At 40.1% G+C, this 26,445-nt stretch overlaps 2 protein-coding genes across 5 annotated transcripts in view; one reads left to right on the top strand and one right to left on the bottom strand.

Moving 5' to 3' along the window:
- Positions 1–918: 918 nt before the first annotated feature.
- Positions 919–17,075, top strand: LOC140362885 (C4b-binding protein alpha chain-like). Its single transcript, XM_072449160.1, has 16 exons — positions 919–1,036; positions 1,110–1,289; positions 4,343–4,442; positions 4,626–4,699; positions 5,716–5,913; positions 7,538–7,732; positions 8,488–8,584; positions 8,663–8,736; positions 9,061–9,237; positions 10,829–11,026; positions 12,034–12,228; positions 12,427–12,523; positions 12,603–12,676; positions 14,037–14,213; positions 16,218–16,397; positions 16,907–17,075. Exons 1-16 carry the CDS (start codon positions 982–984, stop codon positions 16,927–16,929), a joined length of 2,094 nt encoding a protein of 697 aa, XP_072305261.1. The 5' UTR covers positions 919–981; the 3' UTR covers positions 16,930–17,075.
- Positions 17,076–19,441: 2,366 nt separating this feature from the next.
- Positions 19,442–26,445, bottom strand: part of scube3 (signal peptide, CUB domain, EGF-like 3) — a 147,098-nt gene continuing 140,094 nt past the window's right edge. For all 4 annotated transcript variants that reach the window (XM_072449156.1, XM_072449158.1, XM_072449157.1 and 1 more), the window contains 7 exons: positions 26,037–26,198; positions 25,365–25,532; positions 22,859–23,020; positions 21,596–21,793; positions 21,067–21,219; positions 20,910–20,989; positions 19,442–20,348 (listed from right to left, as the gene is read on the bottom strand). In XM_072449156.1, coding sequence (XP_072305257.1) covers positions 20,196–20,348; positions 20,910–20,989; positions 21,067–21,219; positions 21,596–21,793; positions 22,859–23,020; positions 25,365–25,532; positions 26,037–26,198 — 1,076 coding nt within the window. In that variant the 3' untranslated portion in view covers positions 19,442–20,195. The remainder of the gene's footprint in view (positions 20,349–20,909; positions 20,990–21,066; positions 21,220–21,595; positions 21,794–22,858; positions 23,021–25,364; positions 25,533–26,036; positions 26,199–26,445) is intronic.

The raw sequence follows: 26,445 nt of genomic DNA, 5'->3' as shown, positions 1-26,445 counted from the left end.
AAAAGTATTTGGGGAAGTACTGCTGCTCAAGAGTAATCGGGGAGTAACTGGATGTAACATGTAATTTATTAAGTTGATTCAATTATAAGAACAGAATATTAAATAATGAACTGAATCTGGCTTTTGATAAACCCCAATGATAATGATAAACCACAAAAACAAGAGCAGAATAATAATTGCTGAAAGAAACAAATGCTTAAATCAATGAATAGTATCAGTCTAAAGCTTTTGCCACTTGCCGACTTACTCACGGTGGGAAGAGGAATTAATCAATTTAAATAGACTTTCAATCATATTTTCTGCACAAAAGCCCTTTCAGTTTTAGTTCCCAAACATCCTTGGGATGATTATCTGAAAGTGTGTTTCTCAGAGCGTGACAGGTTGGACCACTCATTGAACTAAAATGCTGTTAAGATAAATATATTTAAAATTGTGGTAAAAAATATTAAATCTTCATCCCAGAATAGCAAATGGTTTAGGTTTATAATTGTATTTCATGTTTGTTATTGGCGACGACACACTAGGATTTTTTTTGGTTTGACAAATAAAAATGTATGACATAACTTTTATTTTGTTGAATTCATGTTTCGAGGGTCAGACAAATATAATACTAAAAAAAATTATATTTATTTTGTGTAAATATGTATACACTTTGGATGAGTGTGTGTCCCTATGATGTTGTGTCAACTTATCCCGACAAATAGCCACTTGATTGGTGTAAAACTACAATTTATATGTATAACAGATAAAAAACACATCAAATAAAGTCACAATTAGAAAATCATCAAAACCCGTCATAGGCACTTTTAGTTATGTCAGTTTGAAGGTTGCATGTGCAGTGGCCGATGCGGGTGTTTGTTTACTGTCTGTCCCTCCTCTGCCCTCCCTCTTTGTCCTTGTGCCAGTTCAACCATAAATAGCTTGATCCGCTCCTCCTGCGCCACTTTTCCGAGCGCGTTTACTTCAACAAGACGCTCAACTATGAAGACTTTATCACGGATTTTTTGCATTTTACCCTTCATCTTTCTTGTTTCAGGTAAAATACAATAATAAATAAGTGAATGCGTGTGGTTGTGATGGAATTTGAGCTGATGATGGTTTGTTTTTAGATGCAGCAGGGCAAGTTTGCCCGTCTCCGCCGCCAGATTTCTCCGGCGCCACTTTCATGGAATTATTCACTTCGAGCAAAGCGCTGTACAGGTGCGCGGAAGGATACGAGCCGTCCGGAGGCAGCCGGGTGGTGATGTGCTCCGGGGGACAATGGGGGCCCCTCACACTGCAGTGCAGAAGTACGTATGACACGCACAATATTCAACTCAACTCGTGTGTAGAAAAGGCTAGTGGTAAGAAAGAAGTTTTATTACTAGAGTAAAAGTACAGCTGGTCAAATAATACTCGAAATAGTATTAACTCAGAGTTCCAAAGTATTCGTTGTTGAAGTTACTTAAGTCTGTTGAAAGTAGCCTACTTTTTGTTGTGAATGTTAAAAGATATATATAACTTCTATTAGGATTTAACAATATGATATTATCACAATATTTATTTTAGGGTACAATATTTATTGCTATATTGTAGAGACTCTGAATTGTAGATATGCTACTTTTCCTTTTAAAAAGCCTTGACAATATCTTGGTCTGAATCATTACTGTCATTTTCTAAAGATTGAAGATATAAAAGGATGAGTGCAGGTCTTGCTTATCCCAAACGCTCTTTCTTCATGTTGTTCGCACTAAAATGGAGCAAAGGATCATGGTCCATGTCCACTTTGTTTTTTAGCTGTTGTTGCAACAAAACAGCACTTTTAAGCAAATGTTGGAACATATTGTGAAAGCCCACGTTAATAGTAATAGAGATTTTTACCACAATGAGAATCAGAATATCAGAATATGTTACATCCACTTCCATGTAAAGAATGAGTAGGTCTACATTAGAAACAGGAATTTAATCAGCCTATGTCTTGTATATTTACTATCTCAAAAACAAAAACAGGAGTATGACAAGTCAAGCCTATTATCTGCAGATAACAATAATCCAGTAATGGATTAAAGCCAAGATCTAGGAACAGCAAGGACACTGCAGAAGCCTCAAGCTATAGATATGTACAGTGTGTGTACAGTATATGGTGTGTACAGTATATAGTGTGTACAGTCTATGGTGTGTACAGTATATAGTGTGTACAGTCTATGGTGTGTACAGTATATAGTGTGTACAGTATATATGTGTGTACAGTATATATGTGTGTACAGTATAGGTGTGTACAGTATATAGTGTGTATAGTCTATGGTGTGTACAGTATATAGTGTGTACAGTCTATGGTGTGTACAGTATATAGTGTGTACAGTATATAGGTGTGTATAGTATAGGTGTGTACAGTATATAGTGTGTACAGTATATAGGTGTGTATAGTATAGGTGTTTACAGTATATAGGTGTGTACAGAATATAGGTGTGTACAGTATATAGGTGTGTTTAGTATAGGTGTGTATAGTATATAGGTGTGTACAGTATATAGGTGTGTACAGTAAATAGGTGTGTACAGTATAGGTGTGTATAGTATATAGTTTTGTACAGTATAGGTGTGTATAGTATATAAGTGTGTACAGTATAGGTGTGTACAGTATATAGGTGTGTACAGTATATAGGTGTGTTTAGTATAGGTGTGTAAAGTATATAGGTGTGTACAGTATATAGGTGTGTTTAGTATAGGTGTATATAGTATATAGGTGTGTACAGTATATAGGTGTGTACAGTATAGGTGTGTATAGTATATAGGTGTGTACAGTATAGGTGTGTATAGTATATAAGTGTGTACAGTATAGGTGTGTACAGTATATAGGTGTGTACAGTATATAGGTTTGTACAGTATATAGGTATGTAAAGTATATAGGTGTGTACAGTACATAGATGTGTACAGTATGAAGATGTGTACAGTACATAGATGAATACAGTATATAGATGTACACAGTATATAGAAGTGTACAGTATAAAGATGTACACAGTATATAGATATACAGAAAGAGAGACAGGGTGTGGTTTAGCCTATGTTCAGTTTGTAGATGCAGAATAGGCTATTATATTATCTGAAGGTGGCCAAAGTACTGCATTACATTATTTGAGTAATAGTACAGATTTGGCTTGTATAAGTCATTTGCTGCAGAAGTCCATGCTGTAAAAGAATAAATGATGTAAAATATTTGAGAAACAAGACACATATTTGGTTATAATAAGTACACTGGAAACAGGAATTCAACGTGTCTATTATGTTTATTTATTTCTTCCTGTATTTGGATAAACTGTAGCGATAAATAAAGAGATTAGAACGGAGGCCAGTGTGATAAAGTATGACTCCCAAATACAGTACAGATCCACAAAAACTGAGGCCTACTCTGTTTTTTATGGTTATTTCATATACCGGTGGTCTAAATGAGGGGTCCCCAACCACTGGGCCGGGGGGCATCTGTTACTGGGCCCCAGAAGCAAAAGTTATATATTAAAATGTACTTGTCTTTGTTTTATAGCCAAGCGCAATCTTCCTGTGTTTTACTATGAAAATGTAGAACCAAATACACATTAAGTATCAGCAATTACTTAATATTTAGAAGGGTTTGTATACATTTTACGCTGTTGTTAAAGGCCTTGCTCTCTTCAACCAGCCCCTGGATTTGTAAATGACTGGAAATGATTTAGTCTATGCTTCATTTGAGCAAGCAGAAAAATAGGCTACAAAATAATAACATTTTCCTAAAACAGAAGGAGAGGAGAGGCCCAATGCCATCTGGCTGCTGTCTAGACTCAACTATGTCCGGCTGTGATAAGGCTAAGAAGACTTTTTATTTTATTTAAAGACCAAACTGTCATATGTGCATATTCTTTGGTCGTACGCAATCACATTTTTTACACACTAACATACTTAGATACAATAAATATGGTTCCGGACGTCTGTAGGAGACAAGTTTTAGGGTTAAAGTGGTATAAAGTGCTTCTGTGTGCTTCCTGGAGGCTGTTGACAATTATCCACTGTGCACAGACTTCACACAGTTGTGCCAAATCTGGATCTACGCAGTGACTGAGTCTGTGACCCACTTTTTAATGCATAAAACTATTGAAAACCACATAGACAAAAAAATGTGAATTACGTTTTGAAAGTTTACTAATAAAAGCGGCTGGACTGATCATTTTGCAACAACTTGACAGGAAACATTTCTGTCAAAAGCCAAATCTCGTGAATGTTGATTAAAAACACTCATTATAACAGCATTCATTTGCAGACATTATATATAAATATCACGAGAATCTTACTAATCTTATCGATAGTAATATATATATAATTTTTTTTTTTACAGAGAAATCATGTGGCAATCCTGGAGAGCTGCTGAATGGATATTTTCAGTTCAACGGAGAAGCAGAGTTGGGCGCCAAGGCTTATCCTTTCTGTCAAGACGGGTGAGATTTGATTAAAGGTGCACTAAGTATCTTCTTTAGCTGGAATGTTTGACACTATGGCATTTCACTTACCGTATCTAATATTCATTCAGTGTTTTATTGCAAAAAGAAGCAAATAACATTGAGACGTAGTTACAATATGCACCTTTTATGAACAATGTCATGATACTTTTTTGTTGATAGATTTGCCCCCAAAGGACCAAAATTTATTGAATGTGGAAGTAAAGGCTGGTCCGAGCCACTCCCTACATGTGAAGGTGGGTCTCTGTTGTTCAAGTAGAGGTTTGTTTTCAAAAGAAGACTTGCACAATCCAGACTTACTCAGGCGGTGACAAACTACTAATTATATGTGACACATGTTGGAGCTTTATAATAAGTCATTCTATTCATTCAATGTCTATGATTAAATGTTGATGTATGAGATTTCATTGTCATATACCTGTATGACGCTTGATTTAAAAGACTTAAAAGGCTTGATCATGTATTACCCACATGATCTGGTGCAATGCAATGAACCACACTAGTCCTTTATGTGGCGTGTTCCTCAGAGTAAATCCTATAATCCCTCTGAGATCTTACAGTTGGAATTTATGATATATTTTAAACACATTAATAACTGGCGGACCAAAATAATCTTTGAAATGATGCTGCATTCATGTGATCTCGGAAACTCTAAAGATCCGACCTGCGACTTAGAAAATATTATACACTGATGGTTCCACTTTGTTAATGAAACGCACTTAAACCTTTTATATTAGTTACGGAAGTTTTGAGCGAAACAAAGTTTATTTTTATTTATTTATTTTATTTATTTTATTTATTTTATTTATTTTATTTATTTTATTTATTTTATTTATTTTATTTATTTTATTTTATTTTATTTTATTTTATTTATTTTATTTATTTTATTTATTTTATTTATTTTATTTATTTTATTTATTTTATTTATGTATGTATTTAGAAACTGAAGAAAAACAATGAAACATACATATATAGCCAACAGAAAAAACAGTACTGAAATTAAAATATATATCTAAATAGATATTATTATCGAGATTATTATCAAATGTATTTTTCTTTTAAACAAGCCAAGTGCAATCTTTTCTCACATATCCAAAAACATGTCACGGTATGAGCCCAAAATTGTACTACCGTAGTCTATTTCACAGAAAATATATCTGCTATTCCGCCTAACGTATTATTGCTGCACTGGAGTTTGATGCTTTTTACAGACAATTCCAAACCGCTCTGTGAATCACCATCTGTTTTTTAGAAGGTGCGGTCACAGTGACATGTCCTGCTCCTGAAGTGGCCGGCGCTAAGAAGGGCGTGGCTCGTGAGTATAAAGTGGGTGACGTGCTGTCGGTGACGTGCAACCCGGGTTTCCAGATGAAGGGAGACAAGCAGATCACGTGTGACTCTGACGGGAAATGGCAGCCCAATCCTCCTCAGTGTGTGCCCCCCAAAAATAGTGAGTAAAATGAGAAATGTGTGTGTTGATACTCTATACCAGTTTTGATAAACAATAAAACAAACATAAGATGCATTATTAAGACGTGAGTGTGAAGTGTGAACAAATCCACAAAGACAAATATCTTATCAAAATTGAGACTAAAATGGGACTAAACTGGACCAGACCAGAATTAAACCAGGATTAGAAGATGATTAACCCACATCTACACCAGGACTAAACTGGACTCAAACCTAGACCAAGTTTAAATTAAAATTAAGTTATTATTGTAGTATTGAGCCTTTACCCAGGACTCAAAATCAAGTTTGAAATAATGTCCTGACAAAACAAACCAACTAAATTATACTCAAATCATGATACAATGGTAGAAAAAGATTCAGTTGTAGTCATCTGGACTTTTCTTTTAGAAAAAAGAAAATTTTCGACTGTCATCCAAGAGTCATTCTCAATCTGCGAATTTAGACCAGGAACTCAGATATTTATCCTATTCTGTGGTCCGCCCGGTGGGCGGGGCTTACCACCAACAACCTTGATGACAAAGGTTGTTGGTTTCAACTGAAACTTCACCTCTTTGTTTCCTGTCAAACTAGCCTCTTGTTTACTATCAGTCCTTTAATGGGCTATTAGTCACTGCCCTTTTTGTCCCTGTCTCACTCTTTCTCCTCCCTGTGTACCTGATTAGCATCTGAATGCCCTGGACGTCTACCTCTCCAGGGATTCAAAATTCCATTATAAACAGCAGGAAGGTTAAATTCTTAACCCCCCATTCCTATTTAATGGTCTTTCTTTTTTTTCTTTTTTTACAAAAATAGCCTCTTTAACTCCTTTTTCAAACCATCTTTTTTCCCTGCTTAGAATCTTCTTTGATAGAGTGATTAGAGGCTTCAAGATGAAGATGCACAGCGCCCTGTGGTCCTGAGCTTGCATTTCTTCTGTGCTGATAGAGCCTCTTGTGCAGTGGCCGTTTAGTCAGTCCTATGTACCGCTCTTTACAATTTTCTTCACGGCATTGGATAGAATAAACTACATTGCTCTGTTTTTGGGTCGGCATCTTGTCCTTAGGGTGAACCTAAAGTGTTGCCTGGTTTAAAGTGTCTACAGAGCCGCGGCCGAAACTGCCATGTTATTTTGTGCCGCAGCTCCTGAAACTGCGGGGCTATTTGACCGCGCCGTTTTAGACCGCGCCGGGTTAGGGTTAAGGTTAAAGTTAGGGTCAGGGTTAAGGTTAGGGTCAGGGTTAGGGTTAAGGTTAGGGTCAAGGTTAGGGTCAGGGTTAGGGTTAAGGTTAGGGTCAGGGTTAGGGTTAGGGTTAAGGTTAGGGTCAGGGTTAGGGTTAGGGTTAAGGTTAGGGTCAGGGTTAGGGTTAGGGTCAGGGTTAGGGTCAGGGTTAGGGTTAAGGTTAGGGTTAGGGTTAAGGATTTATCTTCTGCTTCTTAATGCTGGGTCTTATGTATGAGTAGTGCTTAGTTATGGTTTATGTTGGTGTCTAGTGCTGGTTTAGACCTCAGTTTTAAATTGTTAGTTTTAACATTTCAAAAGAAAATTTACATTTTGACAAATAGTTTGGATCTATAAGATACACTGACTTACCGCCGTGTAAAAGAAAATATTCCTCCATCTTCAGCTCCAGGTCAGTGCGGTGTGCCAAACCCAGCAGGCTCAAATGCTTTTCTGGCCCCAAAATACAAAGCTCAGAAGTCCTTTTCTTCTGGGGACACGGTTTCCTACATGTGTGAGGTGGGTTACACCCCCAATGGAGGCAACAAGTATCGCAAATGCAGCAGAGGACAGTGGACGGCCCTGACACTCAAGTGCAGAAGTAAGTACAGCACTTTGTATAGTTGTATGTACATGAGTATTGCATCCTTTACTAGAGTAGGGAACATTTCTCTGTGCCTAAAGTGCATGGGATTACAGGCGATCATACAATTACAGATATACTAATAACTGCATGTAATCAGTTAAAAACAGGGGGGAATTTGGGGATTACATTTTATTTCATTGATATGAATGAAAGAATTTTACATTTTAAATCATAATTATTCATGGTTTAATTCTGACATCACTTGGTGTTGAAAAAGAGAGGCAGAATAAGTTTATTTGAAAGTAATGTATCTAAAGTGAAACGTTTTGTCCCCAAATAAAGATATTTTGGTTAGATGTGCACTCGCCCTCTTTTTGCACCTTTTCTGAAGTAAGTTAATTTACTATCAGTACAGGATCAGGGGCAGACAGAGAACATTCAACATATTGTGCTAAATATTCAAGTCAAGGTTTCAAGAAGAGTGGGAGCTTATGTATCTGCTGATTTTTGTCAGTGTTTTTCAATGACAACGAGACAAAGTATCACACTGTGTCATTCAGTCAAGGCCAGAGCTTCTGGAAAAGAAATAGACAATCTTCTCTAAAAAGGAACAACAGATTGAGTCACAGCTGTTGAATTATTATTGTGACAAGATGAAATGTTGTACTATTTACAGTACTAAATATTTCTAAAACTATGCCCAGAATCAACCAGAACTAACTAAATAATGACATTTTAGCTTCAAATGAAATCCTGTGTTACTGTTACAGGAAGGCTGTGTGGCTCTGCAGGAGAGCTCCTAAACGGACACTTCGACTACACCGGGGTTGAGTTTGGAGACCGCGCTGTCGCCGTGTGTAACGAGGGGTACGGTTCATCTGCCATATTTGGAGTTTCAACACTTTTATGAAGAGAATAAACCAATATCTCCTTGTGATTTTACAGGTATCAGCTGGTCGGACAGAGAACGAGAAACTGCCTGAGCAGAGGCTGGGATGGACATCTTCCAGTGTGTGACGGTAAAGCACATTTACACCAAGGACAGGGGAACTGGGCAAATGATGTAGAAACTAAGGAAATAGCTCTTTTTCTTTTGGTCATGTTGCTCTCTGTCTTATTTTGTTACATTTTTCTACATTTATTTTAATTGTAAAATGATAAAAATCCCCCAATCCCCACTCGTTTTGACAGACGACTGGTCAGGCAATAAATCTACCAGCATTATGAAATTATAGCTTCATAACATGGTGAAAATCAACCCTGAAAAGATTTAATATACAGCATGTGATGGAAAAATAATAATAAAGTAAATGTACAATGAGCAAAAAGCCTGTGTGTTTCAGTGATGGCGTGTGACGACCCCCCTAAAGTGTCCAACGCTGAGATCGTTGGTTACGCAGAAGCTCCGTATGCTTACAGGACTGTAGTGACCTACCGCTGCCTGGTGGGGGTGCGCCTGGGTCCAGCTGCCATTTGGTGCACAGAGAACGGGACGTGGAGCTCTCCTCCTCAGTGCAAAGGTCAAATATGTATTTATAATATACCAGACTTTACATATCGCTGCAGCAATACTTCTGTCAAGGCAGTGTTAAGATGATTGCAAGAAGAAACATTTAGATTTTCACAATTGCTGACTTTGAATGGGGAAAAAACAAGTGGAATCCACATTTACACTTCATTCAGAGAGATCCAAGGTTCCTTTTCACACTGCGATCCTGCTTCATAACAAACACTAGCCCACAATTTGAAATGTAATTTGTTTTTAATCATTTCCAGTGGCAAAAAAGTTATCTTTTTCAACTTGGTTGCATTTAATTGGATGGCGCTCTCTCTCGCCTCATGTGCTTTGGTTCATTGGCACATGTTCGTTTATAAATCATAATTTGGTTCTTCTTCAGTCATAGTTACAGTCACAGACTCATAAACCTCCTCTCGTCAGTCCCAGTGAGTCGGGCGTGTTAAGCTGCGCCTCGTCTGAAAGCTCGACCAGAGGCGGAGCTAAAAGATGAACTTCAAAGTGGTTAAAATCAGTGGTTAAAATCATCGGCACATTCATCAATGACACGCGACAAAATAGTCAGCTGGCTAATTAATGAAGATAATCATGAGCATCGAACGTTTTATTTTAATTTATTTGTAAATTCTAAATTCTATGCATGTCCTGACTATTATTATTCATTGTTGTGTGCTGCACCTTAACGCCAAAGCAAGCTCCCAGTTTGCCATTCTGTTCACTGAGAATGGCAATAAAGGAAAGTATGGGGTAAAGTATGGGGTAGAGTATTGGGGTAAAGTATTGGGTAGAGTATGGGGGTAGAGTATTGGGGTAAAGTATTGGGTAGAGTATTGGGGTAAAGTATGGGAGTAAAGTATGGGGGGTAAAGTATGGGGTAGAGTATTGGGGTAAAGTATTGGGTAGAGTATGGGGGTAAAGTATGGGGTAAAGTATGGGGTAGAGTATTGGGGTAAAGTATTGGGTAGAGTATTGGGGTAAAGTATTGGGTAGAGTATGGGGGTAAAGTATGGGGTAAAGTATGGGGTAAAAGTATGGGGTAAAGTATGGGGTAGAGTATTGGGGTAAAGTATTGGGTAGAGTATTGGGGTAAAGTATTGGGTAGAGTATTCGGGTAAAGTATGGGAGTAAAGTATGGGGGGTAAAGTATGGGGTAGAGTATTGGGGTAAAGTATTGGGTAGAGTATGGGGGTAAAGTATGGGGTAAAGTATGGGGTAAAAGTATGGGGTAGAGTATTGGGGTAAAGTATTGGGTAGAGTATGGGGGTAAAGTATGGGGTAAAGTATGGGGTAAAAGTATGGGGTAGAGTATTGGGGTAAAGTATGGGGGGTAAAGTATGGGGTAAAGTATGGGGGTAAAGTATGGGGGGTAAAGTATGGGGTAGAATATTGGGGTAAAGTATTGGGTAGAGTATGGGGGTAAAGTATGGGGTAAAGTATTGGGTAGAGTATTGGGGTAAAGTATTGGGTAGAGTATGGGGGTAAAGTATGGGGTAAATGTATTTGATATTCCGCCTAACGTATTATTGCTGCACTGGAGTTTGATGCTTTTTACAGACAATTCCAAACCGCTCTGTGAATCACCATCTGTTTTTTAGAAGGTGCGGTCACAGTGACATGTCCTGCTCCTGAAGTGGCCGGCGCTAAGAAGGGCGTGGCTCGTGAGTATAAAGTGGGTGACATGCTGTCGGTGACGTGCAACCCGGGTTTCCAGATGAAGGGAGACAAGCAGATCACGTGTGACTCTGACGGGAAATGGCAGCCCAATCCTCCTCAGTGTGTGCCCCCCAAAAATAGTGAGTAAAATGAGAAATGTGTGTGTTGATACTCTATACTAGTATTGATATACAATAAAACAAACATAAGATGCATTAGTAAGACAAAAAAAACATCAATACCAAGATACAGTATCAACGAATACAAAAACTACTGTCTCAGCTAGATCTTAAAATAGATTCAACAAGTCTTTGTACTAGTGTGAACGAATCCATAAAGGCAAATATCTTATCAAAATTGAGACTAAAATGGGACTAAACCTGGACCAGACCAGAATTAAACCCGGATTAGAAGATGATTAAACCACATCTACACCAGGACTTAACCGGACTCAAACCTATTCAAATGTAGTTATTATTGTAGTATTGAGCCTTTACCCAGGACTCAAAATCAAGTGTGAAATAATATCCTGACAAAACGAACTAACTAAATTATACTCAAATCATAATACAATGGGTATTTTAACACCAAATAGTAATTATTTCTGGAATTTGTGTTTTATACCTGCTTGAACTTACTAGTACAACCCAAATGGAAAGTAGCCGTGCTGATCGATATTTGGGAGACTTACTTCTACTAACGTTACTGGCATTGCATATTGTCCTTGTGTACATGGGCAAAACATGGGTTAAATGTGTGTTCTTATTATTAAGTGTCCATTTTCTATTATCTTTGGGCAGGATGAATCTTCTGCTTCTTAATGCTGGGTCTTATGTATGAGTAGTGCTTAGTTATGGTATATGATGGTGTCTACTGCTGGTTTAGACCTCAGTTTTAAATTGTTAGTTTTAACATCCATCCATCCATTTTCTACCGCTTGTTCCCTTTTGGGGTCGCAGGTGACTGGAGCCTATCCCAGTGACTTCGGGCCTTAGGCGGGGTACATCCTGGACAGTGGCCAACTTGTCGCAGGACTTTAATTTAGTTTTAACATTTGGAAAAAAAAATTACATTTTGACAAATTGTTTGGATCTATAAGATACACTGACTTACCGCCGTGTAAAAGAAAATATTCCTCCATCTTCAGCTCCAGGTCAGTGCGGTGTGCCAAACCCAGCAGGCTCAAATGCTTTTCTGGCCCCAAAATACAAAGCTCAGAAGTCCTTTTCTTATGGGGACACGGTTTCCTACATGTGTGAGGTGGGTTACACGCCCAATGGAGGCAACAAGTATCGCAAATGCAGCAGAGGACAGTGGACGGCCCTGACACTCAAGTGCAGAAGTAAGTACAGCACTTTGTATAGTTGTATGTACATGAGTATTGCATCCTTTACTAGAGTAGGGAACATTTCTCTGTGCCTAAAGTGCATGGGATTACAGGCGATCATACAATTACAAATATACTAATAACTGCAAGAAAACAATGTATTTTATCAGTACAAAAATACACTTCAAATGAAATCCTGTGTTACTGTTACAGGAAGGCTGTGTGGCTCTGCAGGAGAGCTCCTAAACGGACACTTCGACTACACCGGGGTTGAGTTTGGAGACCGCGCTGTCGCCGTGTGTAACGAGGGGTACGGTTCATCTGCCATATTTGGAGTTTCAACACTTTTTATGAAGAGAATAAACCAATATCTCCTTGTGATTTTACAGGTATCAGCTGGTCGGACAGAGAACAAGAAACTGCCTGAGCAGAGGCTGGGATGGACATCTTCCAGTGTGTGACGGTAAAGCACATTTACACCAAGGACAGGGGAACTGGGCAAATGATGTAGAAACTAAGGAAATAGCTCTTCTTTTTATTTTTGGTCATGTTGCTCTCTGTCTTATTTTGTTACATTTTTCTACCATCCATCCATCCATCCATCTTCTGCCGCTTTATCCGGGGCCGGGTCGCGGGGGCAGCAGTCTGAGCAGGGACTCCCAGACTTCCTTCTCCCCAGACACTTCCTCTAACTCCTCCGGGGGGATCCCGAGGCGTTCCCAGGCCAGCCGAGAGACATAGTCTCTCCAGCGTGTCCTGGGTCTTCCCCGGGGCCTCTTCCCGGTGGGACATGCCTGAAACACCTCCCGAGGGAGGCGCCCAGGAGGCATCCGAAACAGATGCCCGAGCCACCTCAGCTGGCTCCTCTCGACGTGGAGGAGCAGCGGCTCTACTCCGAGCTCCCCCCGTGTGGCCGAGCTCCTCACCTTATCTCTAAGGGAGCGCCCAGCCACCCGGCGGAGGAAACTCATTTCGACCGCTTGTATCCGCGATCTTGTTCTTTCGGTCACTACCCAAAGCTCATGACCATAGGTGAGGGTAGGAACGTAGACCGACCGGTAAATAGAGAGCTTTGCCTTTCGACTCAGCTCCCCCTTTACCACAACGGTCCGATGCAGCGACTGCATCACTGCAGCCGCTGCACCGATCCGCCTGTCGATCTCACGCTCCATCCTTCCCTCACTCGTGAACAAGACCCCGAGATACTTGAACTCCTCCACTTGGGGCAAGGACACCCCACCCACCTGGAGAGGGCAAGCCACCTTTTTCCGGTCGAGAACCATGGCCTCGGATTTGGAGGTGCTGATTCTCATCCCAGCCGCTTCACACTCGGCTGCAAACCGTCCCAGTGCATGTTGCAGGTCCGGGTTTGATGGAGCCATCAGGACAACATCGTCTGCAAACAGCAAAGATGAGATCCTGTGGTCCCCAAACCGGACACCCTCCGACCCCTGACTGCGCCTAGAAATTCTGTCCATAAAAATTATGAACAGAACCTACAGGACCGAGATTTAAGGCTGAAAGTACAAAAAACCCAGACATAATTTACATACAAGCAATACTACAACCATGTTTAAGTATGCTCCAACCACTGGGCAGCCTTCACATTTTTCTACATTTATTTTTATTGTAAAATGATAAAAATCCCCCAATCCCCACTCGTTTTGACAGACGACTGGTCAGGCAATAAATCTACCAGCATTATGAAATTATAGCTTCATAACATGGTGAAAATCAACCCTGAAAAGATTTAATATACAGCATGTGATGGAAAAATAATAATAAAGTAAATGTACAATGAGCAAAAAGCCTGTGTGTTTCAGTGATGGCGTGTGACGACCCCCCTAAAGTGTCCAACGCTGAGATCGTTGGTTACGCAGAAGCTCCGTATGCTTACAGGACTGTAGTGACCTACCGCTGCCTGGTGGGGGTGCGCCTGGGTCCCGCTGCCATTTGGTGCACAGAGAACGGGACGTGGAGCTCTCCTCCTCAGTGCAAAGGTCCATCCATCCATCCATTTTCTACCGCTTGTTCCCTTTCAGGGTCGCGGGTGACTGGAGCCTATCCCAGTGACTTCGGGCCTTAGGCGGGGTACACCCTGGACAGTGGCCAACTTGTCGCAGGGCCAACACAGAGACATAGACATTACAGACAGTTCACGCTCACATTCATTCACTAGGGCCAATTTAGAGTCACCAATTTTGCCTAACACATGCAAGTCTTCGGACGGTGGGAGGAAGCCGGAGAACCCGGAGAGAACCCACGGTAACACGGGGAGAACATGCAGACTCCACCCAGAGAGATCATGTGATGTTGGTCTGGTCCGGGAATCGAACCCACGATCTCCTTCTTGGGAGGCAAGAGCGCTAACCGCCTTCAGTGCAAAGGTCAAATATGTATTTATCATATGCCAGACTTTACATATCGCTGCAGCAATACTTCTGTCAAGGCAGTGTTAAAGTATGGGGTAAAGTATGGGGTAAAGGATGGGGTAAAGTGTGGGGTAAAGTATGGGGTAAAGTGTGGGGTAAAGTGTGGGGTAAAGTGTGGGGTAAAGTATGGGGTAAAGTGTGGGGTAAAGTATGGGGGTAAAATATGAGGTAAAGTATGGGGTAAAGTATGGGGTAAAGTGTGGGGTAAAATATGGGGGTAAAGTATGGGGGTAAAATGTGGGATAAAATATGGGGTAAAGTATGGGGTAAAGTATGGGGTAAAGTATGGGGTAAAGTATGGGGTAAAGTGTGGGGTAAAGTGTGGGGTAAAGTGTGGGGTAAAATATGGGGGTAAAGTATGGGGGTAAAATGTGGGATAAAATATGGGGTAAAGTATGGGGTAAAGTATGGGGTAAAGTATGGGGTAAAGTATGGGGTAAAGTGTGGGGTAAAGTGTGGGGTAAAATATGGTGGGTAAAGTATGGGGGTAAAATGTGGGATAAAATATGGGGTAAAGTATGGGGTAAAGTATGAGGTAAAGTGTGGGGTAAAGTGTGGGGTAAAGTATGGGGTAAAGTATGAGGTAAAGTGTGGGGTAAAGTGTGGGATAAAGTATGGGGTAAAGTATGGGGTAAAGTATGGGGTAAAGTATGGGGTAAAGTATGAGGTAAAGTGTGGGGTAAAGTGTGGGATAAAGTATGGGGTAAAGTATGGGGTAAAGTATGGGGGTAAAGTGTGGGGTGAAGTGTAGGGTAAAGTATGGGGCTAAAGTATGGGGGTAAAGTATGAGGTAAAGTGTGGGGGTAAAGTATGGGGGTAAAGTGTGGGGTAAAGTATGAGGTAAAGTGTGGGGGTAAAGTGTGGGGTAAAGTATGAGGTAAAGTGTGGGGTAAAGTATGGGATTAAAGTGTGGGATAAAATATGGGGGTAAAATATGGGGTCAAGTATGGGGCAAAGTGTGGGGTAAAATATGGGGGTAAAGTATGGGGGTAAATTATGGGGGCAAGTGGAAAGCCAACTTACCCAGGGTGCACTGCGTTCAGATCAGTGATGATTGATCGGATCTGCACAGGTCTTGCTTATCCTGTTTTTCATAGCCGATGTAAATTTTAAATACTACAGGTTTTACTAATATAAGTTAAAGGGTCAATTATAGTATTAGCGCTTTTGATTATAACTTAAAATCATCTTAAAACCATTAAGGCTAAAGTGGTCCCGGGTCCCTCTTTGAGCTAGGTTTTCCTTAATAGTCTGTGACCAGATTTATTTCATAAAATGATCCGATTTTTTTGGGAGCATGAATTGAAGTTACAAACTTACTTGTAATTGACACATCTTCTCGCAGTACGGGTGGACTTTAGTGACATCATCTCTATCCTTAATGCATCAGAAATGTGCTAAAAGTGCCTGTGTCACTTTATCCCATACTTTAGAAGATTACACCAGACATTTGTCGCCTTTTGAAGTTAGTCATTTTAATAGTTTCACTTACAGAGGATAAACATGATATTCTAATTTAGCTTTTAAAAATGTTTTCCCACCTATAACGCATTGTTTACTTTTCATACACAGATATGACTTGTCCCACTCCAAGCATCCCCAATGCATTGTGGGTAAGCAGTGAAAGAGGCCGATATCAGTTCCGTGACAGCCTCTACATCGAGTGTAAAGCGCGCTACAGTTTATCCGGGCCCAGCACCATCACCTGTGAGCAGAACGGACAGTGGGGTCCAGAATTGCCCAAATGCAAAGGTCAGAGGCCAGTGCTCATTGTTAGTCACTAAAATGTCTTTTAGGTTTTGTCAACAGCTGGAGATTACTATTATTGATTATATTATAGGCTTGTTTAAGTCAGCCAGATGCAATACTAATTTAGGCGAGTCGACCTTTTTAGGAAAAACACAAATATTGTTTGAAGTCATATTTCTCTTCAAACCAAACTGTTCAGTGAGAGCTTGGTTCTCTTGTCTGATGATTTTTTATCTCTTGACAAAATATCTGTAGTAAGGATGTCACAATATCACATTTGAGTACTGTAATGATAGTGAAAAGAAATGTATATAAAGTTAAGATGATTTAAACAGCCGGATAAATTACACTTTATATTTATGGTTAAGTTTTAGTCTAAATAAATCTTTTTTTGTTTGGCTTTTTTCTGAAAACGTCACATTGACTAAATATAATTAATTAAAAAAGTGAAACGGTCAAAAATGCCAAAATTCAATGTTGAACTTGTATAACTTCTTCTTCCTCTTTTCCAGCTCCACAGGATAATCACACGTAATCGACTCACACTTCAACCCACTGCTGACGCACAAATGTGTCCAAACTTCAGCTTAAGTACAGTATGTTTATTTCATAAGTGTCTTGAGTACTAACAAGTACAAACCTGTTGCATTTATCTTCTGTACACAGTAAAGATTTTTTTTTACAGTTGATAATGTTATGTGGATCTTTGCTAGACTACACGGTGAGTGAGCATTTTATGAACAAACAAGCTACAAGAAAATAAAAAACACCAATTCCATTCATTTTTAAAAAGACAAATACAAAATCCAGATTTTTTTTTACATGAGCAATAACAATTCAAGTGCAAATATCATCAACTCTGATACATCATAGCAAACTCTCTGAAAAAGGCAACATAACGTCAAGTTGCAGGAGATCGGGGAGGGCATCTGACATAAATGTGGAGCTTTCTAAATCTTCATTACTTGGCTCAATCCCCCACAAAGTTTCGATATCAAACTCCTTCTTTTAAGATGTGTTGCCAGTTTACCACCCACAGAACGTATGTACACACTTTAGGAGGACGAACACCAACAATACAAGTCAATGGGATTTCGATTTTTTTATGATGCCTTCAATGAAATGGAACAAAGACTTTAAATACTTAATTTTTACCCTGTTTTGGTCCTGTTTTAAAATCACAAAAATTATATTACAAAAAACAAACATTTTGATTTAATTTTGGAGGGCTTAATATTTGTAGGGAAGAGCGACCACAAGACACATCTGGTGCCGATCGCAGGGTTTCAGATGACAACTTTATACGGCCCTTACACTGAGGGGGAAATGCTGTTGTGTAGCTAATATCTAAAGTAACTGTTCAGGCTGAAATTTCAGTTCTATTGGCCAGATGTGGGTTGTATTTTTAGTTTACTACTCAGATCTTTCTATTTGAAGAAAGACTGGGTAATATAGCAATAAACTGTCAATTGTAATCTGATTTTTTTCGTTGTGATATAAACTATTTTGATGAACTTGTGATTCTGTGTTTTCTGTTTAATGTGCACTTTTCCTGCCTGAAGTAGCAGAACGCTTTAGTTACTCCATAATGGCAGATTAAAAGTATTTGTTTGGTATATTGTGGCCTTCCTCCAATTTGAAGTAAAGTACGTCAAAGTTTTGAATTAAGGTTATAAGTAACATTTGCCTCTACTTGCTTTGTTAAAGCAGTATATTTTTTTACTTCCAATTATTACATCATTATTTAGGTCACTTATTTTGACTTGAATACACTTTTTAGCTACTATACTTTACTCCTCCTCTGCCTGTGACAAAATTGTACCCAAGGTATTTAACTTTCCCCCCCGTTACAAACACCTAATCACAACTAATATTCTGTCATTTGAAACCGAGCAATAGCAACCAAACACTGGTGCAACTACATCCGGATTGACTTTGCCGCTTTCGAAATGACAACGGCAAACCGCTCCGGCCCTGTAATGGACAGGCTGTAGTGTCACACTGGCCCGGGGAGACGAGTTCTAGCATTGCACTTGCATTAGAAAAGCTGGTGTGCTGTAGAGTGACAGCTTCTAAATCTAGTGCACTAAACGTAAGCTACCACCTGGGGGCAGTCTTTGGAAGAGCTGGTGTCATTGGGATTGAACATTTCGTGAGTGCGGTCAACAGAGGGCGCACTCTTTGGACAAGGAACGGGTCGAAAGAAGATTTTACAAGGGGGTATTAAGGGTTAAAGGGAAATACCCTCGTCTATTTTTCTTATTTACACACTTGAAAACACATATACGGTTAGTACACGGATGAAAAATGTGACCTATTGTTTACGCACATGAGACGATATGGGACTGGAGCATAAAGTGACCGTTATAAGAAGCAGCAAACATAATGTCCCTCTCAGACATTTTCCATCTAGACATCACATTACATTGTTTGTGTGGCTCTCAAAAATACAACTGTTTCTCAAAAGTCCTTAGTTTACTCTGCAATCATAAAATAAAGTATCTGGTTTTATCTGACGAGGCAAGCAAAGGTAGACAATACAATACTGTGCAAAAGTTCTGTGAAATCCAGATATTTTTGTTGGATCTACTGCTGGATTCTGTACCATTGTAAGACAAGGGTCGGCTATAAACAATTAATGTTCAATTAATATGTTATCGGTCAATGCTTTGTTCAGATTCTATTCCATTTTGCCTGTTGATCACATTGTATTTCTGTTACAACAGTCCAAAAGGGAAATATATAATTAAATCATTAAATACAACATGTTTTAAGATTTGATCTGAAACTCATTGATGGCATGAATTCAGGAGTAAATATTTGATTCTAAGATGTCTGGTCATTATGTCTGACACCAGTGATTTTTGTTTCAATCAGATACTTAGTTATACAAGAATTGCGATATCGACCCAATATCAATGGGTTTTGTTTTAAAATGCATTCAAACTTATTATCTAGATCCACCCCAGTTTGAACTGATCAAAATGTATTTGTGCAGATAAACCAAAATATAATTGTGTTAAAAAAAAAAAGCTTGATGAAAAGAAATCTCAAATATGTCTGCGCATGAGAATCGACTCGGTCCATCTCTACTGGGCTCAGCTTCACTGTTAAAGGAAAGAACTAACCTGGTGAAGTCTGACTCTAGTTTAGAATTGGACCACTCTCTGTATCTATGTTAGTACGTTGAGACACGTGTTCATAGCCTTAACCCTGCTGACACTTGCACAGTATTGTAATGCTCTGGACAAAGGGATAGTGATCCACTGTTTGACAGCATTACTGTTGACTCTGCTCTAAGAGCTCTAGTTTAGTAAGGCTTTAACCTGGAGCGTATCTGCTACAAGGACTGAACAGCTCCGTTAGAGAAAAGCACATTTAGAAACTGATGTCCTCAGGGTTACAACACGTAAACGACACGCAACAGTCATACTTAAGGGTAGGAGTTGGAGACTCATTTAGGCAAACACAACATCAACCTCAAACCGCACGCACAGTCGCTCCAACTGAACAATGAACCACTTTGCATTTTTGTGGTTTCTTTGCACAAGACTTCACCAACCCAACCCACACATCCTCTATATCCACCAAATGCTTGAGCCCGGGGTTTACAGACCTGCCCCGAGAGAAACGTACAAAAACAATGGTCAGTCTCAGGTCTGCATAGTGTCTATTGTAAAAGCCGAAGAAAGCTCCAGCCTGTCTATGAGTGTGTGTTGTGAAAAATAAGAAGTCCTTAGAGGTGAGGGGCAGCCTGGGTCGTCGAGGGGCGGAGATGAGGCCGGGGTGGCAGAGGCCTTTTTACTTGTATGGTCGCAGAAACGCAGACACTTTGCTGCTGATGAGGCGAATGAAGGAGCGCGGGAGCATCTCGTTGGACTCCCGAGTGGTGTACTTAAAATAGTTGTTTGGGTGAGCCAGCACGTCAAAAAGAGTCTTAATAAGTTTTTTATCCTGTGGAGAAGAGACACAGATACATAGTGATTGCTTGCTAAAATGAGTCTAATAAGCATAAAACTTAGGAATGTGTTCAAACGTCTATTTAAACCCAAGTCCACGTTATTTCTATGGCATTATTTCTATGGCATTATTTATATAGCACAATTTAAAAACAAAGGCAGCGCCGTTGAAAAGAAAAGGCCTCTATAAGATCATAAGAACTGTAAAAACAAATCCCTGAGAAGCAATAAATGGTAAATAAAACTAGTAATAAAAACACATCTGACTTAAAAAGAAATAAAATAGGCAAAAGCAATAAGGGAAATAAAATAATAAAATAAAAGACAGAGCACTGCACAACATGCGTAACATTAGTCTTTGTATTTGAACTGTATCGTGCCTTTACAGTTGAATGAATTTACTTCAGGCACATGTAGTCACGCTGGTTGGTAGAATTAAAGTATAGAAAAGTCAACATTAATCTACCGTTCTATCTAGAAAACCATAAATACACAAATACATGCACATTTGCGTCCCATATCAGGCTTTTCGAAACTTAAGGATTTCTTATCTCACCTTAAGGATTTCTTGATGGTTTTCTGAGGCGTAGAGTCTTCCATCTCGTACGATGTCCTCTACGAGCTGTTCATAGTCCTCTGAACAGAGAATAAAATACAACTATTGTTATTATGCCCTAGAACCACCACATGTTGTGCAAAAGTGGTGTTAGTACCATCGTAGGTGACGTAGGGGATCTGGAAGCCGCGGGCGCTGTTGGCTTCGTTGGACTTGAAGTTGATCCACAGTCGTCTGGAGCGAGCGGTGAAGGCGATCGGTCGCTCGTACGTCTGACACGTCTCGTAGGTCGTGATGGAAGTCGCTGACCCTTTCAAGAGAAAACAAATTGTCAAAATATACAACTTCTACTTTAAAGGTGCACAATGTGACTTTTCTGGTGCGGGTCAGTGAGCTACTTGTCTCCATGGAAACACTACTGCTTCCCCATGATGATGATGATGATACTGTAGCATTATATGAATAGTGTACATGTTTTAGATTAAAACAATATTATTTTAACAATATTGATGCCCAAAATCTGCAAAAAACATTCATAAGGATGTTACTATTCAATTCCCCCTTCTTGTCAAATCAAACCAACTAGCACCTACTAAGGTCTGCGTAACCCCAGGGGCCCCCCACAATCCCAGGCCGTTTCTGCTTGTATTTACACAACCTGAGCCAAAGGAGGCGCTGCTACTCACAGTTTTTCCTCATCACTAGCACGTCCCCGCACTCGTCCTCTGAGGGCAGGAAGATCTCCGGCACCACAATGAGGATCTTGCGTTTGCTCGGGGGGTTAATGTTCCAGATGCACTCCACGTTGGCGGGATAATTCCCAGGATAGTTTGGTGACTCAATGTAACCCATGAACTCACCCATCTCTCCGCCACATTGCCTGTCTAGACGTACACAAACAAAAGTAATGAGATTCCAGCCTGTATTCAGACAACCTGTACATACAAAACAGTTATTTTCATGGGCTCGCTCTTGGGACAATCATATCCAAATAGAATTCTAAAACTACAATATCAAAACTACAACTAGAGGGAATATATATGTCCATGGGTTCCAGAGGGAAACATTATCACTGTTACTATAGTAATTGACCATTTAAAGCCAAATATATCATTTTGAAGTCAGAAGTTCTCAAAATGTTGCCTATAAACAGGAGGCTGTACTCATAAATATGAAAGTTTGATATTTTTGGGAATTATTTTGATCAATTTATGGGTTTCATCTTCCCTCTCTTTCAAATGATGTGTAAAAGATTATTTATAAAATTATTTGTTAATCTTGTGTTGAGGGGTGCACGGTGGCAAAGGCGGTTAGCGCTCTTGCCTCCCAAGAAGGAGATCATGGGTTCGATTCCCGGACCAGACCAACATAACATGATCTCGCTGGGTGGAGTCTGCATGTTCTCCCCGTGTTACCGTGGGTTCTCTCCGGGTTCTCCGGCTTCCTCCCACCATCCAAAGACATGCATGTGTTAGGTAAAAATTGGTAACTCTAAATTGGCCCTAGTGAATGAATGTGAGCGTGAACTGTCTGTCTGTCTGTCTGTCTGTCATGTCTATGTCTCTGTGTTGGCCCTGCGACAAGTTGGCCACTGTCCAGGGTGTACCCCGCCTAAGGCCCGAAGTCACTGGGATAGGCTCCAGTCACCCGCGACCCCGAAAGGGAACAAGCGGTAGAAAATGGATGGATGGATCTTGTGTTGTTTTTTTTAATTCCCTTTCGTACAAATTGAGACTCTCCACTGATCTGACTTGTAACCTGGTGCTGTCACCTGCTTTTCTCCATGAAGGTGCAAATGTTTAATGCTGTCCTGCGAGATATTCCAGCTAAAGCAATGGCATCTCCATGGTGACACACAGAACAGATACACAGGTCATTGATAGTGTTTTTAGCACTTGGTTTTGAGGCTTTTCCTTGGTAGCAAAGTGAAATATAAAAACATGACTCACTCTTGCACTGGGAGACACTGGTGGCCCCATCAAAGTCAGTGGTGGTGTTTCCAGGGCAGGTGATGCAGTAGTTCTGTCGGAATTCGGTCTGATATGTTCCCACGGGGCAGCGGATACACCTGTGCACTGACGTGTTGTAATAGTGGCCCGGGGAACACTGGACTGCAAGAAAATGAACACGAAATTGGTTGTTTTCTGCTCTGATATTGGAATGAGGATGCCACAGTCTCACATGAGGGCAGGAGCAAGTGCTTTTGTTTCAATTAGCTCAATTTGGTCACATGAAATATCCAGCTCAAATGTTGACTCTTAGCATTTATATTTGTGAAGAAGGATTATGCTACAATAAGCAACCACACATCACAATAACCATTAAAGAGCCTGTAGCCATGTTGACCCATGAATAAAGAACGCGTTTCAGCCCTGATGACAAATTCCCTCCTCTCGCTCTGATGTTGAACCATGACAGAGAAACAACTGTCCGGAAGGAGGTTCTCATCCAATAACATCTCTGATAAAACTGTCCTGCCCACTTTTCCCTCTGACAATTACTGTCCCGTGCTTCCATTCGTGTTGGATAATTAGAGAAAATATTAAACAGCCAAAAATGTTCAATGCTTGAAACAGCTTTTTAAGTTCTTTGTATGGCTAACCCTAACCCTAACCTTAACCCTAACCTTAACCCTAACCTTAACCCTAACCTTAACCTTAACCTTAACCCTAACCCTAACCCTAACCTTAACCCTAACCCTAACCCTAACCCTAACCCGCTTTTTAAGTTCTTTGTATGGCTAACCCTAACCTTAACCCTAACCTTAACCTTAACCCTAACCCTAACCCTAACCCTAACCCTAACCCTAACCCTAACCCTAACCTTAACCCTAACCCTAACCCTAACCTTAACCCTAACCCTAACCTTAACCTTAACCTTAACCTTAACACTAACCCTAACCCTAACCTTAACCTTAACCCTAACCTTAACCCTAACCTTAACCCTAACCTTAACCCTAACCTTAACCCTAACCCTAACCCTAACCCTAACCCTAACCTTAACCTTAACCTTAACCCTAACCCTAACCCTAACCCTAACCTTAACCCTAACCCTAACCCTAACCTTAACCTTAACCCTAACCTTAACCTTAACCTTAACCCTAACCTTAACCTTAACCTTAACCCTAACCTTAACCCTAACCCTAACCCTAACCTTAACCCTAACCCTAACCCTAACCCTAACCTTAACCTTAACCTTAACCCTAACCTTAACCTTAACCCTAACCTTAACCCTAACCCTAACCCTAACCCTAACCTTAACCTTAACCTTAACCCTAACCTTAACCCTAACCTTAACCCTAACCTTAACCCTAACCTTAACCCTAACCTTAACCTTAACCCTAACCTTAACCCTAACCTTAACCCTAACCTTAACCCGGCGCGGTCAAATAGCGGAGCAGTTTCAGGCGCCGCGGCTCTGCAGACACTCCCATATAAAAAATGTGGATTTATCTCATGCCTTAAAAATGTATGTAATGTATAATGTAATGTATTTGTAAATGTAATTAATGTAAAAATATCTTTATCCACTATATGGAGTGTGGATGTGTTTTTGAGAAGTAGAAGAGATTTGTGTCGACTATTTATTTAATTTATTTTTTATTGTGATTTTAAATGATCCAAATGGACGACAACAGAAAAGAAAAGGCATTAAAATAGAGATAGTTTTGAGCTCTTTTTGTGAATTTCATGGACCATTTAGTCTTTTAGTCAACCAAGAATGTATTTAGTCGATGACAGCCGTGATGATAATCAGGTATAAACACATTTTGTTAGAACGGTAGCGGGATGATAAGTTGAAGAAAACTAAATAATGAATAAATAAAACAGGCTTGTAAAGTTGTGATGTCATGTAAAAGAGTAAAGGACTGAAACAGCGTGAACGTTCAGGGATGGGCATCACATAAACATTACTCATGCACAATTGAAAAGGCTGAGACGCATTTGAACATGTCGAGATGTAATGAGACCAGTATGACTCAGGTCTGGAGAAGAATCAAATACGGTTATATTACACAACATGATACACAAAAGACTGGCAGCTCGGAAAGAAGGAATGTAATCGACTGTGAATCCCAGGCGCGACCTACGATTGCTTGGGTTGGTCAATGAATCAGAGTTATGAAGCAAGAAGCTGCTGGACGAGAGAAACTGGAGAGACTTATCACCACGACATTTCAAAATCGTATGTTTCTTTCCTTCATTCACTTCAATAAATCAGTGATATCAATCTTCTGATAGTTCAATAATAATAATTTATGTTTATATTGTTTGTATTTTGAATTGAATGCAAATTTTCGTGTTCTGTTAAGCACTGTGAATTACTACAAATTGTGCTCTACAAATCAACTTAGTAGTAATAAAATATGTGTTAAATGAATATGCAAATAATGTTAGGGCAGAAAGCTTTATTGTGGTGCTCCCAGAAAATGTGAAAGTGAAGAAGACGACAGACCTTTGACCTCGCAGTCGTGGAAGGAGCTGGCGCCTTCCCTCTTGGTGCCGAGTCCTCCTCCACAGGGGAAGCACAGGGTGCGGCCCAGATCCGGCTGATAAGTCCCTAGAGGACACGGCTGACACGGTTTGAAACCATCACTGGAGAAGAATCCTGTGGGACACTGGCCTGGACATGGAGAACCACAGCATGCTCAAAATAATATTCATACCTTCAAAAACGATGTGTTTATCAAATCAGACTTGACTTAAAAAACTAAACTCATTTTCCCCTTATTTACATTTTACTTTATATTAAAATACCCAATCTAAGAAAAAATATCATATCAAGCTCATCAAGCTCGGAGTATCCGGATACGTATTGTGAGTTAATAGGTAATACCCAGCCCAAGTACAGGGCTTCAAACCCGTCACGAGTGGCCAGGCCATTGGCCAACTAACGTTCTTCCAAATAGCACAATTAAGAAAGTTTGGATGTCACAAACCTAGAGACCACGATGATTGGTCAGAACCATGAGGTGTGGCCGGGCTGCAGAGGCACCGAATGTGCTTTGTATCATTTATGTCTGGAAGCCAACTCTACCTATGGTTCTACATAAAATAACCTGAACCTGAAAGGCTAAATTGGCCATTGACATAAACAAGTCGCCATGTCCCAGCCCCGGGGCCGCACCTGCACAGGAGGAGATGTTCCTGGCTCCCATGGGCCCGTGTCCATCGCTGCCGGGACAGAGGTCACAGGCCAGCTGCCCCTCCCTCTCCTGGAAGGTCCCGGGCGGGCAGGACACGCAGCGCTCCTGCTCTCCGTGGTAGTACGAGCCCGGAGAGCATCTGACTGAGAGAACAGCACGTGTTTAGTCAGAGGAAGACCCAGGTTTGTAACATCATAATCCTGTCAAAACGAATGTATAGGAGAGTTATAGGAGAGACAAAGAATAAAAACAACAAAACAACACTAGATTACTCATCACAAAAAATGTCTTAGTGTTTTGCCAAGTAAAACAAAGGTAATAAAAAAGTAGAATCTATTTAAATACATTATTGTTGCCATTTTCTATTTAATTAATTTTATGTTGATCTGA

Source organism: Eucyclogobius newberryi, unplaced genomic scaffold (assembly GCF_026437365.1).
Source record: "Eucyclogobius newberryi isolate DKJ021-1_F unplaced genomic scaffold, fEucNew1.0.hap1 SCAF_17, whole genome shotgun sequence".
In the NCBI taxonomy this organism is placed as follows: domain Eukaryota; kingdom Metazoa; phylum Chordata; class Actinopteri; order Gobiiformes; family Gobiidae; genus Eucyclogobius; species Eucyclogobius newberryi.
This window is presented reverse-complemented; position numbering and strand designations above follow the sequence as displayed.

Bases quoted from the DNA above. Each gene is read 5' to 3' on its own strand.
- LOC140362885 (XM_072449160.1), top strand. From the start codon at position 982: ATGAAGACTTTATCACGGATTTTTTGCATTTTACCCTTCATCTTTCTT. The intron at 7,733-8,487 runs GTAAGTACAGCA...TTACTGTTACAG, and splicing joins CCTGACACTCAAGTGCAGAA to GAAGGCTGTGTGGCTCTGCA. The intron at 14,214-16,217 runs GTCCATCCATCC...TTTCATACACAG, and splicing joins CTCTCCTCCTCAGTGCAAAG to ATATGACTTGTCCCACTCCA.